Here is a 19,844-nt window from a genome sequence, read left to right as displayed (position 1 = left end):
TACTTCATTATTTTAGTCCGTTCGCCTTGCCACGGGCGCGGCTGTGCCAACGCTCGCTTTTGCGGCATTTCGCTGCTGGTAGCAAGCTGTGAGTGCGAAATCGACGGAACGAAGTTTTTACACGCCGAGTTCAACTACTCTAACGCGAGCATGAAAATATTACCGTAACGCCTCATGTCGTGCGATTTGAACACGAATGCTGAACAGCTAAATCTGCGGGCACCGCGAGGTAGGACGAATAACAAATATCACTCAATGCGCAAGCGTACCCCCGGCCAGTTATTTCACCGTATCAGAACAGCGCCGAACAAAGAGCTGTAGTACAGTGTTCCGTGACAAAGCGGAGAGGCAAAACAGGATGAAAATGGCAAGCACTTTGCACGTAGGTACATATTCCCGGCTGTGCCTCCCCCTCGCTTCGTCGTAGACCATTTGTTCGACACTAAGGTGATCATCTGGTAAAAAATTGCCCGTGTGCACATTAAAACCCTTACCTCACGTTTTCTCCTCTTGGCGAAGGCCACTTTTGGAGGTGGCGAGGTGTTTCTCTTGTAGGAGAATATAGACGGAACAACGCCGGGCTTCAGTCGCGCCGATTTAACTGGAATACCGATTGCCCACATCGTTGTCAAGCTCCGATGATAGTCACTGTCGCGGAAATGGTCCGCGCACAGCACAGTTGATTTCGTCGGCACGAACTTATCTCTCCTCACCGCACGTACCCACTGCGCTGCAAGCTTCTTTTCCTTCGGGAATTTGTGAAACACCACATCGTCTCGCCCCTCCTGTGTTCGCGCAGCCGAATGCTGCACAGAACGAGGGCATGTTGGGCGCCCTTGGCTGTAGGCACTCACGCAGCACAGAAAGAAAGAACAGTTTACAAAAATCGCAAAACAAACATGAGCGGCGGCGGCGGCGGCGGCGGTGGCGGCAGATCTCTCGTAGCGTCGTTCAGTAAAGCGCAGGACGGAAAGAGGCATGCCAGCACATGTCAGCACGCCGGTCCTCAGCTCGGTTGGCTCGGTCTCCGCCCATGACGTCGCTCTCGCCAGTTCTCTCCTCTGGCAAAAACCTCACGCGGCGCTCCGGGAAGCGATGGGGGCGTGTCTGCGCGGGTGATTTAGAAAGCGATTTCCGCCCCTTATAATAACAAAACGGAAAAAAAAATTTCGGAACCGTAAATTATTAGGTCTGTTCTTCCCAATCCCAGCAATTCATGGAAATTGAAAACCGTTTCAGCTTCCCTTTAATAATCAACCACTGCACAAGGCACTTACGAAATTCTGCTTTCACGCTTTTTATAATACCCATGGCCTCTGGAGTCGCAGCAAGGATGTGTTGTTTGGCAGCAGAAACTCCAAGCGAACGTGTGTCAAGCGAACATTCCCAATGTGAGCAGAGCAGTTGTTGACAACCAGTAGAATTCTTCAGTCATCTCTCCTCATTTGGTCGTCGAGTTTGATGAGCTACTCGGAAAACAGTTCTCTGGTCATCCAGGCTCGATTGTTGGCACGGTAGTCGTACGGTAGCAACATGACATTTTTCATGCAGCAAGGCTTCGCGTACTTGCTGATGGCAAGCGGTTTAGGTTTCCTCGTGCGTGTTGCATTGCAGCAGAGCAGGACTGTCATGCACAGATGTGACTTCTTCCCTCCTTTGCACTGCTGCCCTTTGAAGTGCATCGTTCGGTCTGGCAGGAGCTGATAAAAACATGCGGTCTTCAGAGTATCGTCTTCAGAGTATCATCCAGCCACCTCTAGAAAATGATCATTGCACCAGGAATCCGCGCCTTCTCTGTCAGCAACCTTTTCCTTGCCTGAGACTACCTGCCAAGTTATTTCGTTCCTTTGGCGGAAACGAAAAGGCAACCCGCACTGGCGTCGAACCCAGTTATTTCATGTGCATCGGCAAATTTGCAGGCTTTTTCTTGGGGTATTGGGCCAGACAAGGGAACGTTTTGCAGTTTGGCATCTTTGAACCATGTGAGAGCAGCTTGGTCCACATTTTGAAACTTTCCCAGTTGCAGCTGTTTCCTCGTAGAAGCGAGTTGCGTTTCGCGGTGAAGCTTGACAATCTTGTCTCGGTCTTTCAAAATGGTTGCGATGATTGATGGGGCAATGCCACGCTGTCTGCACACGTCAATTCCTGCAATATGTTCAATTTGTCCTGCAGTGAAACCTGCTTTTGTTTCTTCTTGGCGCTGTCGCTAGCTGCATTCATAGTTAGATCTCGTGCGAACATCGCCAAACTTTTGTTGTGGAGTTTTTGGTGAAGTTTGTGGTGAAGCAGTTGGCACGCGACATGGTGATGATGATAGTTACTGCACTCGCAGTTTCTGTTTCACGCAAAAGTTGCGGCGCTGTTACTTTTAGTCAAATTCGTTATAAAAGGGAATTCGTTATAAAGGGGAAAATAAACTATGTGCGTTATTCTGAAATATGCTCTGTATTGAAATTTAGTAGTTCTGAAATATTTTTACATTGAAAATATAGGCAATCTGGCTGGTATTTTAAAAATATTCGTAAATTTGAGAAATTCGTTAATATGGGGTTCGTAGTTACGAGATTTGACTGTACACGATGCTCTCTTTGCGCCGCATGCACAGCGCATTTGGGTTATCACCTATTAAAGCGTGCACCTATTAAAACGATGATCTGGGAGGAAATTTGCTGGTACCACAATAAGAAACTTGGTGCACACCAGCATTTTCACGTGAGATGGGGGGCAAGTATAGCAGAGCAGCTGCAGCAGGCGGCTACTGTTCGCGATCACGCACGCCTCATACATTTTCTTGTTTACATGGGTTCTAGCAGCCAGAAAACATAGCATACGATCGCAGCTTGGCGATCTACTGAACGTTGGTGCCAAAAGATAGCATTTGCTGGAAGCGTATGAGCCGGTAAAAAAATATAATGAATCAACAAAGTTCTACTATACTGCAAAACGACATGACAATCAAAGATGTACTATTATCAATATGCCAACACACCACACAATTTCACATCTTTGTCACTGTGTTTAAGCAGAGAAAAGTGTTTCTTACGACAGCAAATATAAACAGACAGTTACTTTCTCTATGTTTACTGGAGGTGTTGCATTGAACAGGCTCTGAAACACTTTTTGAACATAGTCAAAAAATGTTGCCGATCTGTTAACAAGGCTCCTGAGAACATGTGAGCCAAATATTATTGCACTGCATGCAGCAGGGAATTTACAATCTTGTGTCAAAAGCAGTGAACCATCACTTGCTCTCGCAAGCGACATGTCACCAAAGGCATCAAAAGCAGCTGGTCCACCAATGCTAATGGCTCATTTCGTCATCACGAGAATATTTTCACTAATATGTAATTGCCAATCTTGAGTTACATGAATGAAAAATATATGTCTGCAATCTCAAAAAGACAGGAAAACCATTTCAACTTTGCACTGTGTGTGTAGTCTACCGTAGCCATCACAGGATAGCCTTTGGCTGGAGCTTTGCTCTCATGGCTTCTCCGCTGTGTAGCTTCCAGAGCGCTAGCGGAGATGAAAAGTGAGAGAAAGTCGAGTATCAGTGCAATAACTCCACTTATAGTTAAAGAAATCGAAAAATGTTTTGCTGCATGAGATTTGTGGGACCATGTACTTTATTAGTGAAGCCATTCTATGATTAGTTAGAAAAGTGTCTCAAGGGCCCTTAAGCATCTACACTGTTTCAGTAGTTCCATGCAGCAATGTGAAAGCTACAAGCTTCTTCGACCAATCAGGGAGGCCAACATATCCTAAAGGTGCTCTTACGGGCCCTGTCATATGCTAGCGGTGAGCGCTGCAGCACAAGTGGTGGCAGAATCTACTAAGACTTCCACTGCACATTGAGATCAGCTGCTGTGATAGCAGCAGTAGAAAATTCGTTCAATATTAGCTCCAACCAAAAAGGTGAGTGTGTTAAAGATATTTTGAGATACAGAGGAGGAGGGTTGAGAAGGAACACTCGACCAGTGTGTCGCACAGGATGGTGGCACCATCTCTTGATCCCTCTTGCAACATCCACTTATATGCAGTGCGCTTGTTGACATTTGTAAGGGCAGCCGTTTTCTTAACTAGAATTCATGCAGGTTTACCGCACTCTTTGAAGTATGTTCAACGCCAGCTTATTTGTTCCTTTCGCGTAAGAGAGCAGCTTGGAACGATACCACACAAGCAAGTCGGTGGACGCTATTTTTTCAAAGAACGAAGAATTACCCAGTGTTGTGGCTGTGCAGACTACACATATCAATTTAGTGACTGTCAAATCAATTAATTGTTTGTAATTTTTAAATACAAATTAATGCCTGTATGGCAGCCATAATTTTTTTCTTTTCTCTGCACTTTTTCATTCGAATAAGTGGAGAACTCTATTTCCAGTATCATAGAGCCTCAATAAGTATTTTAATAAGAAATGTAGCAAACACATGCAATGAACTGTTCTGCAACCTGCAGAGAAGCTTCCAAGTAAACACCTGCCAACACCACTTGTCAAGGCCATTTAGTTGTCTAATCGGTTCTGAACTGGTGCAATGCATCTCGCTGCACAAGAATCTGTGTTCGTGGGTCGCGTAGCCTTGGCCTTGCTGCATGGGACTACTGAAACAGAGTATAGCACAGGTATTCAGACAAAAAAGTGGGTTTCTGACATTTATCACGTACCATTCCACAATACAAAATATACTCGAAAAGCCATTCTGTCCCCGAGCTCTCTTTTTCTCAAGAAGAAACACCACCCATTATGGGGCACCCTACACAGCTCTGAATGCTGGACTGGCCAAACATGCACACCATGGGATTGGCTCACTATCCACTCACTAGGCGCAAGGGTCGGCCAGGGACAAAGAACCACCACTGCAGTCGGTAGAAGCACAGGGGAGGGAGTTCACGCAGTCGATCAGGCTCGGCCACATAAGACAGCAGCCACTGTGCCCCAGACAGGAAGCCTAGGAACACGGTCCTGCAGACAGCATCAGGTACTTCATCAACATCTCTTGTGTCCACTCCAAGACGAAAACAAATCCCCAATAGACCTCTCCCTGTTTGGAAACAGCGTGACATCCCAACAAGTGCCCATCTGCCGCACCTTCGAAGTGGGTGCTGGTTGGCAAAAAATTTTCACGAGACCTGTTCTCTATGCAGAAGAGCGCTGCTTGTATCGACGTCTGCACGCCAAGTTTCATCCTAGATGCCAGCGCTCGTTTCTCTCCTGGCAAAACGATTTCACCTCCCGCAGGTGTACGTTTTCGATGCTTTCCTTCAAAGTCACGCCCGTGCATAGTTCTAGCTGCACATGAAATGTCTGTTTGCGACAGCGCCTCTTCAGATGACTGGAAATCATTATTGTGTTGTTAACTGTCACAACAGCAATGCAAACATGAAAGGGTTGATGCCACCAGAGAAATTCTGCCGATTCACAAAAAGAATGGTACGAAAAAAGCAAACAGACATGGATTACTGTGGTGCGCTGAACAAAGTAAGTAAACAACTGGCAAACAAAGCGATCTCATTCATTGATCACTTGCGAGTGTATGACGGTTTTTACATGTAATCCACATGAATTTCATGATTACTGGGCACATAATCCTTTTATTAAAATAGAAACGTTCAGTTGTTAGACCAGTGCTTGTCCCGTCTTATTTCTCGTGTTTCATTTGTGTGTGTGCTGCCCAAGAATGGAAACCACTTCTGTTGCATGTGCTAGCAGTGGCTGGAGTTCACGCGTGCTGAGAAATTCAATATGTGCACAATGCACTGAACATGACTGGAGTCCATTCCTGCATCACTCCTGCATCACCACTGCACCAATCGATCGAATTACTGGATGATACACGCCCATGTCTTTATCGCGCCAGCATTGCTGAAGCAGAAATGATTACTAATACTTTCAACTTCCGTCTCTTGGCCACTGTTGAAAAATGGCCAAGCTATTTACTCTGCTGTCTCTATTCTATATTGTAGGGGAAGTACTTGTTAAGGTTGTGTGCGCATGTCGTATTTGTGTGATTTTTCCGGCAGCACATACAACGTCGTTTTCAATGGACGGTTTGGACACTTACATGGCTAAGCAGGCGCTGCCCTTTCACCGCATTGCAACTATGAAAATAATCGTCAAGCGCACTGTATCTTCTTAAAGGCAAATAAAAGCTTGTACATCGTCTGTGAACAAAATGTCCACACACACACTCAGGCACACACCGCGCGCGTTACGAAACGTGCCCAAACACACGCAGTACAAGAGGCAATTGAATGAGAGGTGCGAATGAGAGATGGAAGAGGTGTACACTCGCTAGTTGAATTTTACCCCACATGTGGCGCTCTCATGTTAGCGTGACAGCGCCGCTCGCAGTGCTGTTTTTGTCTATATAAACTGGCGCCATCGTAATTCTGGCATATGGCTATTTTTTGAAGGACTGCATCTAGGGACTGTGCTTAGAAAGTATAACCATCCCCATTTTACCGGCACAACAACTTAGCGTTGTTGCCGAGTGCATCGGTCCCTTAAATGGGCCCTGAACTACTTTTTATGGAAGAGGAGAAATGCATTTAAGTTAAAATAGGCTATTTCAGAAATGCTTTGCCGCAAAAAGTACTTCAATGCATTCAGCAGAAGCGAAGTTATTGGCAATCAAACACCCTCTTCGCTGTGCTCCCGTTCCTTCTCCAATGCCTTGCACTGTGAAGGCTACAGTGGAGCAGGGCATGCCCACAATGCTCCGCCTTCTAAATGAGACCGTGGTGAGCAGCTCAACTTTGCTTTTGGATGTTCACATAGATGCTACTACTTTTGATTTTGGCACCTACGATGCGCCAAACGTAAACCAAACGCGGTTGTCCTCAGTGAGCCGCAGTGCACCTAGCTAGTGGACTTGTGGTGACACACTGCAGTGGCCACAGTATCTATGCCACATAGAAGACTGTAGCTGCATGCAACTGCAGTGCACATGCGCAGCGTTTGATTTGTGCATGACAAGGCTTGAGTGCGCACTTGCGCTCATATGCTACAGCCTGGCAGGGCTACGTAGTGCGGACCGGCTTTGTCCTTCCCCAGCTTGACCAATGGATAGTGGCCACATCCAACTTGCGCATTTTTGAAGCACTATCAACGAGTCTGCCAAGGCATCTAACCAAAAGCGACCAAGAGTGAGTGCTTGCTGGCAAGCGTGCATGTGGTCTAACCTTAATTTTCACGTGGTTCAAAGCTAGTTGAGCATTCAAAACTAGTCGAAATTAGTGAGACCCGACAGCTACGACATCAATAAGTAGGGTGGCCAAAGTTGAATTCCTATGCGGACGGCCGCACCCGAGCATCAACAGACGATAGTCGGCTTCTTCTGGAAGTACGTAATTTTTATAGAAATTTGAAAGCACATTTTTGCCTATTTCATACTGTTTATTGAACTTCATCAGTAAAGGCACACAGTAACAGTATGATGACGTGCACTGATCGAAACACCCTTCTTGATTGACGTCAGCTACTGGCCATCAGCTATTGGCTAATAGCAGTCACGTACGGGAATCTGCTTTACGATGAAATAAAGCGTCCAGAAGAGAGCGAGGAGTAGGCTTCTGTTGAAAGACGAGCGTTTGAGAGAAAGGTGACATCGCGCTCCGCTTGCAAGCTCCACATGGTGTGTATAACTCCAAAACTTGGCTGAGATGTTCACAGCAGCGTATGCTATCTGCAGACTATGTTTTTTCATCAAGCCCGAGGGGTGGTTCAGCACCCCTTTAAATCAACATGTAGTGATTTCGTAAGAGTGCCTCTTCCGTAGATTAAATAGCCACAAAAATGTATTACTCTTTGAAAGCGAACATTTTATCACAGATAATGCACATTTTCACAGTGCCAAAATGATACTTCACTATGACTAGTCCTCGGACAAAAATGTGCATTGCATTGTAGAGAAAGTACTCGTTTGTGCCCCATTTACACTGTAGCTTTAAACGATATACAAGATACCCCTTGTGGTATTTTACCGTGCACCTAAGTATACCCTAGGCGATCAAAACTAATCCGGAGCCTTTCCTTACAGTGTCCCTCATAAGCCACTGTGGAGCATATAATTTAGCACCATAATTTTATTTTAATTATTCGTCATGGTCATGTGAATGTACAAAGCAAAAGCATACATAAGTACAGTCACGTTCATAAATTTGGAGACCATACGAGCCCGTGTGCATGCGCGCGCCGTCTGGTGGCTCGGTGCCTGCTGTCGAGAGTATCGCAGTGCGCATGCGCATCCATCCTATCTCGCTGGCCTGCGTGTTCGCTCGCTGCGCACCGGCGTGTGGGCTGATTGTCATAATTTGCGTTCGTTGTCACCAGGGGCGCGATCGGAGATCTTTGTTCGCTTCGCGCTCTGTCCAGCTGGCGGCATGCTTGCAGAAGACTAAGCGGAAATACACGAAATGCGCTTGTACACTCACAGTGTAAGGCTTCTCAAACAATGTCTGTGTCCGCCAACAGGGAGATGCGATAACGCAGTGAGAATATCTGAGCATAGCAGCGTGAGAGCCTGACAATGAGTAGCGCTTCTGCGAACGTGGTATTCTGCTGACGATAGCACTCTGTGCCGGGAACACCCCGCTCCGCAGAAAGCGCGAGTGGTGCGTATCGGCCACGGTGCAAGATATGTACTCAGGTGTGGAATATTCTCGGCTTGCTGAGACAAGATCGATCAGCTAAAGTTGCAACGGCGCGCTTCCATCGGCCCGGTGACGGCAGCGGATACCTATTGGTGCGACGACGCAACTTCAGTTAGAACGCAGGCGGTGGCTTGCGCGGACAAGGAACGCGCGCATAATACAACCAACCAGAGACCGGCGTCTGCAGGCGGCGACGCGGCGACGTATCTGCTCATTAGCCCGGCGATGCCCTCTCCCCCACCATCTCCCCTCACCATGGTGACCTATAAATATATATAATTATACTTTCGCGCGTCACTCAATCACTTCGGATTTTCCGCAAAGCGCCACTGCCATACCAACGGGACATAAAACCAATGAAACATCTTCTGTCTTGAAGTTGCGTCGTACCGCTGATAGGTATCCGCTGCCATAGATGCGCGCGTTTACACTTAAAGAGTAGATATCTTACATCGTGGTATCGGCCAGACAGCAGTGACAGAAGTGGGGAAAGCAGGCGCTTCCGTAGTTGAAAAACATCGCCGAGGTCGGACCAAGGGGATGGTAGATGCCACGCAGCTGCTTCGCGAACAACACTACTGGCGGCGGCTGCAAATTCCAGTGAACGGCGCGCTCGCGGGTGCGCAGCGAGCGAGCGAGCAGGCCTGAGAGATAGGATGGACGCGCATGCGCACTACGATACTCTCGACAGCAGGCACCGAGCCGCCAGATAACGCGCGCATGCACATGGCCATGTGCATGCGCGCTGGTTATCAGGTACAATAAGTGGGAAAGAAACTTGGCCGGGAGTTACGTATTTGTGGACCGGAAAAAATTGCACAGAGAAGAATACAAAGTTAGTGGAATGCATAAGTGCTGATATTAAGGGTTTCGGGAATGGTGCTGAGACTGTCCTATTAGGTGACATGAATGCCCAATACAGGATTTAGATGGCTATACCGACAATAACGGGAAGTCAATGCTAGCCCTTTGCGAGCAACATAACCTCGTGATCGTGAATACAGGGCCTAAGTGTGAAGGACAGATCACGTGGGAAGTGGGAAACCGGCAATCGACCATTGATTACTGTCTGATGACAGAAGGAATTCATGATAACTTGAGAGAAATGGTCATCGATGAGGAAGGGTTTAGCAGTATAGGGAGTGACCATAAACGCATCATTTTGAAAATGGGATATGTAGTTGGGAAAGAGAGCAAGGAAAGCACAATGGCCAGTCCAAATTTGAACGCTGAACAAATAGCAAATATAGTCACTAGAGTTGAAGAAGAACTTGGCAAGTGGCCAAGCAAGGAGTGGGAATATGGTGAGCTTCTAAGTGTAATAACGACAGAAATACGATGAAAGAGAAACAACATGTTCGTTGGAAAGGAAAAAAGAAACCAAAAAGCTGGTGGAACAAGGAGATACGAGAAGCGATCGCCGAACGACAGAAAGCATCTCGAGAGCACAGGCAGGCAAAGAAGGCGCAGTTGACACAGGATGAAGTAACCAGTAAATGGGAAATATACCGGGAGAAAAAGTCTATGGTTCAAATACTGGTGCAAGCAAAATTAAAAGGTGAAAGTGAACGTTGGTTGTCAGAAATAGGTGAGAAAAAGAAGGCCGCACCTAGAATATTTTGGAATCACATAAAATTATTAGGCAGGAAGTCAGCAACAATACAACAACATATCCTAGACGAAGATGAAAACAGACTCGAAGGAGAAGCGGCAATAAATTACATCCGAAACGCAAGAGCTGAATCCTTCCAAGGCAATGACGAGGTTGTACTTGATGAAAAAAAGAGCATGAAAGAGACCCAAGTGGAAAAGGAGCTGGCACTGACAAATTTAAACTGGAAGAAAGCGGAAGAGAAAATTCCTAAGCGCACAGCCACAGGGCTAGACGAGGTTCCCGTTAGGCTGATAAATGAACTGGGACCATGAAGTAAGGAAGCTCTGGTGAAAGCAGTGGAAAAAACTTTAGGAGATAGATGAATACCAGACAGTTGGCGACAAAGTAGAATGAATTTAATTTATAAAGGTAAGGGGGAGAAAGACAGAATTCACTCGTATAGACCGTTGACCATTACATCGGTAATATACAGGCTAGCAATGCAGGCAATCAAATTAAAGCTTCAAGCATGGGCAGAGAATAATGGCATTTTGGGAGAGCTTCAGAATGGCTTTAGAATAGGTAGGCGTTTGGATGATAACTTGTTTGTTCTTACTCAGTGTATCGAAATATCAAAAGCAGAAAACAGACCGTTGTATGTGGCCTTTTTGGACATTACAGGAGCATACGACAACGTAGACCGCAACATTTTGTGGGATATTCTCGAAGGGGAAGGCTTAGGTAACGATTGTATACAGCTTTTGAAAGAGATTTACCTAGAAAATACCGTTTGCGTTGAATGAGAAGGGATGAGAAGCGCAGAGAAAGTTCAAATCAACAAGGGACTGAGGCAGGGGTGCCCTTTATCCCCGCTGCTGTTTATGATGCACATGGTGAGGATGGAGAGGGCACTAGAAGGAAGTAATATCGGGTTTAATCTCTCATACAAACAGGCAGGTACAGTAATAGAGCAGCAACTCCCAGGTTTATTTTATGCGGACGACATTGTGTTGCTCGCTAACAAGCAAAGTGATTTGCAACGTCTGGCTAATATCTGTGGACAGGAAGGCAAGAATTTAGGTTTGAAATTTAGTGTTAGAAAATCAGGTGTTATGGTATTCCATGAAAACAGTGAACAGACAGTGGAGATACAGGGCCAAGAAATACCTCGGGTAACAGAACATAAATACCTTGGTATATGGATAAACGAAGGCGATGGATATATGGAAACACTGGAAAAAACCATAACAGTCAAGGGGAAGAGAAATGCAGCCATAATGAAGCACAGAGCGCTATGGGGATACAATAGGTACGAGGTCCTCCGAGGTATGTGTAAAGGGGTAATGGTTCCAGGACTTACTTTTGGAAATGCGGTTGTTTACTTTAAATCATGGGTACAATCAGGGCTCGACGGGAACCAAAGGTCAGTGGGTCGCCTCGCATTGGGCGCTCACGGGAAGACTACAAATGAAGCTGTGCAGGGGGATATGGGCTGGACTAGTTTTGAAGTGAGGGAAGCTCGCAGTAAAATTGAGTATGAAGAACGGCTGAGGAATATGGAAGAAAGTAAATGGGCTGGGAGAGTGTTCAGGTATTCGTGTTCAGGCAAAACATTGATTCACAGTGGAGGAAAAGAACTAGGAAGCTTGCCAGCAAGTATGCGGCATGTGGGGTGGGCAACACAGCAACAAAGAAGGTCAAGCGGAAAGTCAGAGAAGCTGAATTAATCTCATGGGTGGCGGCAATGGAAAAGAAACCTGCCATGAGTAACTACTTAAGAGGAAAAGACGAAATCAGGAAAGAAACCATTTATGATAACTCAAAGGGAAGCTCATTGCTTTTCAAAGCGAGATCGGGATGCCTTAGAACACGCACCTATAAAGCGAGATATAAGAAGGAAGAAGCATGTGCTTGCTGCGGTAAAGCTAGGGAAACGACGGAGCATATTTTATTAGAATGTGAAGACGTCTACCCAGCGGTCGATTTAGGCACCACTGGCCTCCTTGAAGCCCTTGGGTTCAGCGGGAGCAGTGGTAAAGCAAACAGGTCCGCAATAGACATTAGTAAGAGGCGATTGGAGGATTGGTGGAAGAAAAGTAGGGAAACGACAAAAGACGGAGACGTACAAAAAGACAGTTCACAATAGGGGATCAGAAAATTTGGACGTGATAGTTCATAGTGTTTTTTTTTTTCTTTTCTTTTTTCATTGGTTAACATAGGTAGGACATTAGGCAGCATAGTAGCAAGAGCTTGGTGGCGCAACCCACCGCGCCGTTCCAAAGGGGACACTCATAACATCCATCCATCCATCCATCCACGGGCTCGCATGGTCGCCAAATTTATGAACGCGACTATACATAATCCATTGCATGGTAACTTAGCTCTGTCTGCTGCCTTCCTTTGCTGCTCTCAACTTTACAAGACCCAACCTTTGCAAGTTTATGTGCATTATAACAGCATGAAGTCTGTGCAGTAAAACTGAGTATAACAATAAAGAAGAAAAAAAAGTTCAGTTTTACTTATGACCTGTGAGATCTGCATTAAAACATAATAATTTAAGTGGTTTGCCTTTTGGGCATTCCCCATGGTGAAATGTATACATGCAGTTTTGGCAGTCAAAACATGCTAGGATTTCACTTATAGTACAGTTAAAACTCGGTCTAACGATACCTAACTTTATGAAGTTCTTGATCTAACGAAGAAATTTACATTGTCCAGCACGTACCCAGAGGGTTCAATGTTATTATCAACCCAAATTAACAAAACAAACTTAGGCAAAGTCGATTTAACGAAGTTTTTCCTGAAATAAATGAGTAAAAAAAGTTATTTCTTTGTAATTTTGACACAGACAGGGTCTATGAGCGTGTGCTCTAAAGCTATTGCGTTAAAACATCTAGGCACCATGGTCACATCCCTAGCTTTATTTTGACGAGGCTGCACGCCACGGCCATACACGGAACAACCGACCCAACACCAGCTCGGTAGGGGCGGTGGTGGTTGCCTTCGTTATTTCATGATTTATGCCATGAAATCCAGCCATGGTTTATGACAGATGGCTGGATTAGCAGCAAACACAATGCCACGGTAGCCTTTGCGTTTAGCTACCTTACAATTTTAGATTTCAAAAGACTGAAAAATTCCTTTCTCAATTTTACGAACTTCCCGATTTAACGAAATAATTCAAGCACGGTCATCACTTCGTTAAATCGAGTTTCAACTGTAATACCTTTCATTCGATAGGTTATGCTCAAGCGAAGATTTTTTCTTTTCTTTTTTACTGTACACAGCGCAAATGGCACTGAGATACATGTGCCCACTAATCATCCCGTCTCATTCATTCTCACCTGTGCAAATACGGGTCGTGAAGTTCTCTCTCTCTCTCACACACACACACAGAATGTGGTCCATTTCCCTAGCAAAGATGAGCCACTACCGTTGCTGTTTTTCGCCACATGCTTTACTACAACAAATGCTGTGGTACACTTTACTGCACACTTTACCACAACAAACACACATGCACACACACAATGTGGTTCGTTTCCCTATGCAAAGATGAGCCGCTATCGTTGCCATTTTTTTGCTGCACACTTTACTACAACAACATGCACACAATGTGGTCCGTTTCCCTACACAAGTATCAGCTGCTATCATCGCCATTTTTCGCTGCACACTTTGCCACGACAAATTCTGTGGTACACTTTACCATACACTTTACCACAACAACACACACACACAATGTGGCCCGTTACTCTATGAAGAGACCAGCCGCTATCGTCACCGTTTTTCGGCGCCCACTTCGCCACGACGAATGCTGAGAATTGTGGAGGTTCATGAAAAAGAAAAGGAAAACGTGCCCACATGGCACCTACCTATCCCAAGCACTGCGCAAATGCGCCATGCAGAAAGTCGGCAGCAGCTGTTTTGCTAACCAAGGTCACAGCCCATGCACCATGAACGTCAGACTGTGACGTCGCCGGTGTGGTGTGACGTACCCCAGTAGAGGTATATTGGCTATGTGTTGTGTTGGCTGGCTCCCTCCTGCAAATTTCCTCACCTTTATTAAAAGGCTCTTCACCAAGCCCCATAGCAAATTTTGATTATATGCTGGAAGTTGTTACGTGTCCTCTAGGGAGCGTTCTGCCGCAAAAATTTTTCAAGTCAGCTCATTAATAGACGAGATAGGAATATTTCAGTGCCGCGAACCCATGATTTCAGCAGGCGGGCTCCACTGCCAAGCAAAACGCTCTCTCCACTCGCCCCGTCTAGCCTGCGCAAGCAAAATTCCTTCCCTGCGTTCTTCCATACCGGACCTCAAAGATCCCATGACGCATATGTCACGGGCCCCGCCTTCATATTTTATTTTGCTCCTCGCCTTTTTTTTTTCAGCACTACGCACTTCCATGACGGCATCACACATGAGCTGTTTCGTTCGCGCAGCGCAAGATTTTGCGTGTTGTGTACAACGAAACGTGATAGCCGCATAATTCAGTGCTACACGAATACTGAGGCAGAACAAGCGGATCGCAGAGCATGATCATGCGCTAAAGCACGGTAGAAAATGGCATAGTTTTGGTACCTACGCATGTGACCGCATGACCGTGGGAACAAGCAGACAAAGCGGAAGTACATTTCTCTTGCTTCGGTGCGAATAAAGCAAAAAACATGCAGACATTTTGTTTGTGTGTTTTATTATTTCTCTAAACTTCAATTCGTCAATTCAAGCAATAGATCACACAAATAACAGATGGTGCCTTGAATAATTCTCGAAGTCACGTGTCCCTACGAGTGACGTCACACTGCGCACTCGAGTACGTAGGCGGAGGGACGCGAGTACATCATCCTCCAGCTTTGAGCACAGTGGCCGCGAGGAGAAGGAAAAACGCTGTTCAGTTTGAAATTTCGGATCTTTCCGCGGCGTGTAGCGATGTAATACTTTGCAGACACGATTGTTATCATGCAATGTATGCTTTGCGCTTGTCAGCTCAAAAGGGCAGACCTGGTGAGGGCTCCTTTAAGGCAAAAGCCTTAGACGACCCATGGGGACGAAAAATCCCATGTCCGGCATTACAATGTCCGGCGTTATGGCACCAAAATTCATAGGGAGTCGAACCCTCGACCTTTGGTGGGAGTCAAACCCACTTGGAGATATGGGCAAACCAGCCATATCTCCAAGCTGTGTTCCAATTGCCATCGCGAACGTCGAGAGTTGAACCTATGACCTTTGGTGGGAATTGAACCCTCGACCTATGGTGAGTCGAAACCATTTGGAGATATCAGCGAATTGGCCATATCTCCAACTTGTATTCCAATTGTCACCGCAAACTTGGAGAGTCGAACTATCGACCTTTGGTGTGCGTCGAACCCACATGGAGACGTGAGAGAAGCTGGATTTCAATTGACATTGTGTGAGTTGAGTCGAACCCACTACCATTGATGTTAATTAGGACAAAGCGAATTAAGACAATTAATTAAGATAAAGTTAATTAAGCTACTTGAGCCCACGACCCAACATCAAGATATGGGCGAAGCAGCCATATCTCCAATTGTATTCCAATTGCCATCGCGAACATTGGGAGTTGAACCTATGAACTCTGGTGGGAGTCGAACCCTTTACGTATGGTGTGAGTCAAACCCACTTGGAGATATGGGCGAACTGGCCATATCTCAAAGTTGGATTCCAATTGACATAGTGAAGGTCGATAGCCGAACCCTCAACTTTTGGTGCGAGTCAAACCCACTTGAAGATATGGATGAACCGGCCACATCTCCAAGTTGTATTTCAATTGCCATCACAAACATTGAGTCGAACTCATGTGGGAATCGAACCCTCGACCTTTGGTGTGAGTAGAAACCACTTGGAGATATTGGCGTGCTGGCCATATCTCCAAGTTGGATTCCAATTGACATCGTGAAGGTTAAGATCCGAACCTGACCTTTGGTAGGAGTCTAACCCTTGACCTATGGTGAGTCAAAACCGCTTGGAGATATCGGAGAACCGGCCATATCTCCAAGTTGGATTCCAATTGACGTTGTGAAGGTCGAGAGTCGAACCCTCAACCTTTGGTGTGAGTAGAATCCGCTTGAAGATATGAACGAACTATCTCAGGATCTCTAAGTTGTATTGAAATTGCCATCGCAAACTTGAAAGTCAAACCATCGACCTTTGGTGTGAGTCGAACCCACTACCTTTGGTGTTAATTAGGGCAAAGCAAATGAAGAGACAATTAAGACAAATTTAATTAAGGCACTGGAACCCACAACCTTTGGTGGGTGTTAAGGCAAAGTTAATTCAGGCACTTGAACCCACGACTCAACATCCAGATATGGGCGAACCAGCCATATCTCAAAGTTGTATTCCAATTGACATCATGAAGATCGAAAGTCAAACCCACTACCTTTGGTGTTAAGGCAAAGTGAATCAAGGCACAAATAATTAAGGCACTTGAACCCACGACCTTTGGTGGGAGGCAAACCTGTGACCTTAGGTGTTAATTAGGGTGAAGTTAATTATTGTACAGTTAATTAAGACACATAAACCCACAACCCTTGGTGGAAGTACACAACTAATAATAATGTAATGTATTCAAATGAAAATGTCAAGCAATGTAATGAATGTCTTATGAGCACGGACCAGCTGTGGTTGCTCAGTGGCTATGGTGTTGGGCTGCTGAGCACAAGGTCACGGGATCGAATCCCGGCCACAGCGGCGGCATTTTGATGGAGGCAACATGCGAAAACACCCATGTACTTAGATTTAGGTGCACGTTGAAGAACCCCAGGTGGTCAAAATTTCCGGAGTCCTCCACTATAGCGCGCCTCATAATCAGGAAGTGGTTTTGGCACGTAACCCCATAATTTATTTTTTGTGAGCACGCAGGCTTTCGCATTCATCCTCTTTAGTGTATGCTTAAAATGGCTGTCAACTTTTTCTTTCTCTACAGGAACAGGAACAAAAGGCTGAGTAGCCTGACAAAGACTTTTGCTCCAAATACCCTGCAGCACACAGGCCAGCAGCATGCAAACATTTGTAACATAACTGCATCTACAGTAGTAGAACAGCCATTTCACCTTTCTGCGCAGGTCCTGGCGCAGGCAAAATGCCAGTTTGGGTGCAGCAGCAAGCCTTTTTGGTGCAGGGTCCAACGCACGTATGCTTACCATATACCGTACAAACTTTAACTGATATAGTGGATATATTACGGACAGGTTTGCGTGACGCTTACCCTGCAACCGCGGTCAGGCAAGGACTCGACGCTCCTGCTGAGCACGGCACACAAACGGTGCTACGGCCGGCTCTGTCAATATGGCACAGAGAAGGCACCAGAAACAGATTGTCAACAAGCGTGTTTATTAACCCAAGATCGAACACAATGCAACAGTCCCAGATTGAGGGCAAAGGCTGCAAGACCGATCAATTATGTACGCATGCTTTGAACATGACATCATGCAATATAATCATATCATTCCATGCGCACATTAGGAGGTTGTCAAATAGAGACCACAAAGCTTATGCAGTCACAAAAAATCTGTATATACAGTCGAACCTCTATATATCGAACAGTGCGGTGATCGCAAAATAGTTTGATATAGCCAGAATTCAATATATAAAATCAGATAAAAAACGCGTCAAAAACTTTTGGAAATCAATCAATGAACCAAGGGCGTGATCGGGGATCATTGTTCGGAGCACACATTCGGTTGAGCTGCGTGCAATTGGCCTAGGCCACGCTGACTTAGTCAGCCGTGAGCGCGCAGTCGATTGCACCATGCGCAATTAGCCTAGGCCACATCGACTTTGTCAGCCGCACAAAGTCGGCGTGGCCTAGGCCGATCGCGCGCAGTGCAATTGAAGGCACACTCCAAACAACGATCCCCATCGTGCCTCAATCGTGGCACAGTCAATACTGACTTGAAGCTTCCCACAACAAATTTATTTATTTGGCTGAAAGTACTGTAACAGTGTAGTGTGCTTCTTATTGATAGCCGTGTGTTTAAACACGGAGTCCTCAACATAGTTTAAACAATCCACAAGCGATAGGCCGGTGCCCTGTATTGCGCCGCAGTAACGGTGTAGAAGGGCCAAAGCAGCTACAGCCCCAGTTGAAGTTGGGAGCTGGGCAACATCAGCGCTTGCAGGATCAACCTCGGCAGCATCTTCGTTTGGCCGCTACTTCTGCTGCGATCTCCATGTCCACCAATCGAAGCATTTTGAAACACTGTCAATAACAAAGTATGAGTGGCATCTGCCAAGGCATCTATGAGTGAGCCCAGTGAACGCGTGCTGTCGCGAGTCTTTACGGATGCAAACCATCAGTCCTCAAGAGGTGCGTCAGGCGCAGGGTGCGGCACCAAGGACGAGTCAGTGCGGCAAATGCAATGCGTCATTGACATTGTCGAATTAGCCAAGCCATCGCATGCGTACTCCGCTACGTTCAAATGGCGCCCTCAGCACGATCTATGTGTGCTGCTATAGTGTGCAGCAGTCGGGAACGCCCACCGCACCACCGCTATCTTTGAGGGTGTTGCGGGAAAGCTCATCGCCTGCCAACAGAGCACATGGTGTCTGGGGTGGCGGAGTTTTCATTTCATGTCCGACCCTGTTTGAAATAAAAAAGTAACAATGCATGTGATTTTCCAGACAATATAGAAAATGTTCGATATTTGCAATAATTCGATATATCTGTGTTCGATATATCGAGGTTTGACTGTGTGTGTATATATTGCCACCTGGTGTTTTGAGCCAGCAAACGGTCAGCATTGCGAGCCCAGCAAAAACGGCGAAGAAGACGACGAAGTCAGAAAAGATCCCGTGCCAGCTGGAGAACCAGTCCTTCGTGTCTGGCATATTTCGTGTCTGGCTGCTGGTACTGTTGCTTGCTCTTGCCTTAGCACGTGACAAACTGGTGGAGGTGCTCGGTAATCTAATTTATGCATCAAATCTCTTCGAGCAGCAGGAGCTCCAGCCCCGTACCGGTGGTTACACCTGTACACCGCACCAGCAGAGGGATCCGTGGACAAGCCTCCGAGGTTGGACTCCTCCCAGAGAAAATGGCAGCTCCGACCACCCCAACCGGTATGGAAGGCACAACGCCAATTCATTGTACGCTATTCAATCCATGAACGCCCAATCCCTTCCACGGCGCCATACATGAGGAACTTGAAGCTTGGCTGGTGCACTATGAACGTGTTGCTGCGTTCAACAAGTGAGGTGACGCAGACAAACTGAAAAACATATGTTTCAGCCTTAACGATGGCGCACGTGTTTGGTATGAGAACTGTGCAGATGCCCTAACTTCTTGAGCAGAATTCAAACACCGGCTTCTTGAGACGTATGCGAGCCCTGATCGCTGAGAGCAAGCTGAGCATGATCTCCAGTCCCATATACAAATGCCGAACGAAGGTGTCGCAAGGTATGTCGAGGACATGACGTGTCTCTTTCGATGAGCTGACCCCGGCATGTCTGTCCGACCCCAGCATGATGGAAGAAAAGAAGGTGCAGTACCTGATGCTCGGAGTGAAAGAGCAGCTGTTCGGCGGTCTCGTGCGCAGTCCTCCCAAGACTGTGTCAGAATTTCTTTCCGAGGCCATCACCATGGAA

General features: G+C 46.3%; 1 protein-coding gene across 15 annotated transcripts in view; it reads right to left on the bottom strand.

Moving 5' to 3' along the window:
• The window catches only part of LOC135920079 (uncharacterized), a 247,788-nt gene that overhangs the window by 174,746 nt on the left and 53,198 nt on the right, over window positions 1–19,844 (bottom strand). For 14 of the 15 annotated variants that reach the window (XR_010570164.1, XR_010570165.1, XM_065454132.2 and 11 more), the window contains exons 4-5: window positions 17,470–17,541; window positions 4,822–4,963 (exon numbers count right to left, since the gene is read on the bottom strand). Coding sequence is in view for 13 of the 15 variants with exons in the window: in XM_065454132.2 (XP_065310204.1) it covers window positions 4,822–4,963; window positions 17,470–17,541 (214 nt within the window). In the remaining 2 variants the exon portion in view is untranslated. The remainder of the gene's footprint in view (window positions 1–4,821; window positions 4,964–17,469; window positions 17,542–19,844) is intronic. The other variant, XM_065454128.1, reaches the window with a different exon arrangement.

The sequence above is a fragment of the Dermacentor albipictus genome, unplaced genomic scaffold (assembly GCF_038994185.2).
Source record: "Dermacentor albipictus isolate Rhodes 1998 colony unplaced genomic scaffold, USDA_Dalb.pri_finalv2 scaffold_18, whole genome shotgun sequence".
NCBI classification, from domain to species: Eukaryota; Metazoa; Arthropoda; class Arachnida; order Ixodida; family Ixodidae; genus Dermacentor; species Dermacentor albipictus.
This window is presented reverse-complemented; position numbering and strand designations above follow the sequence as displayed.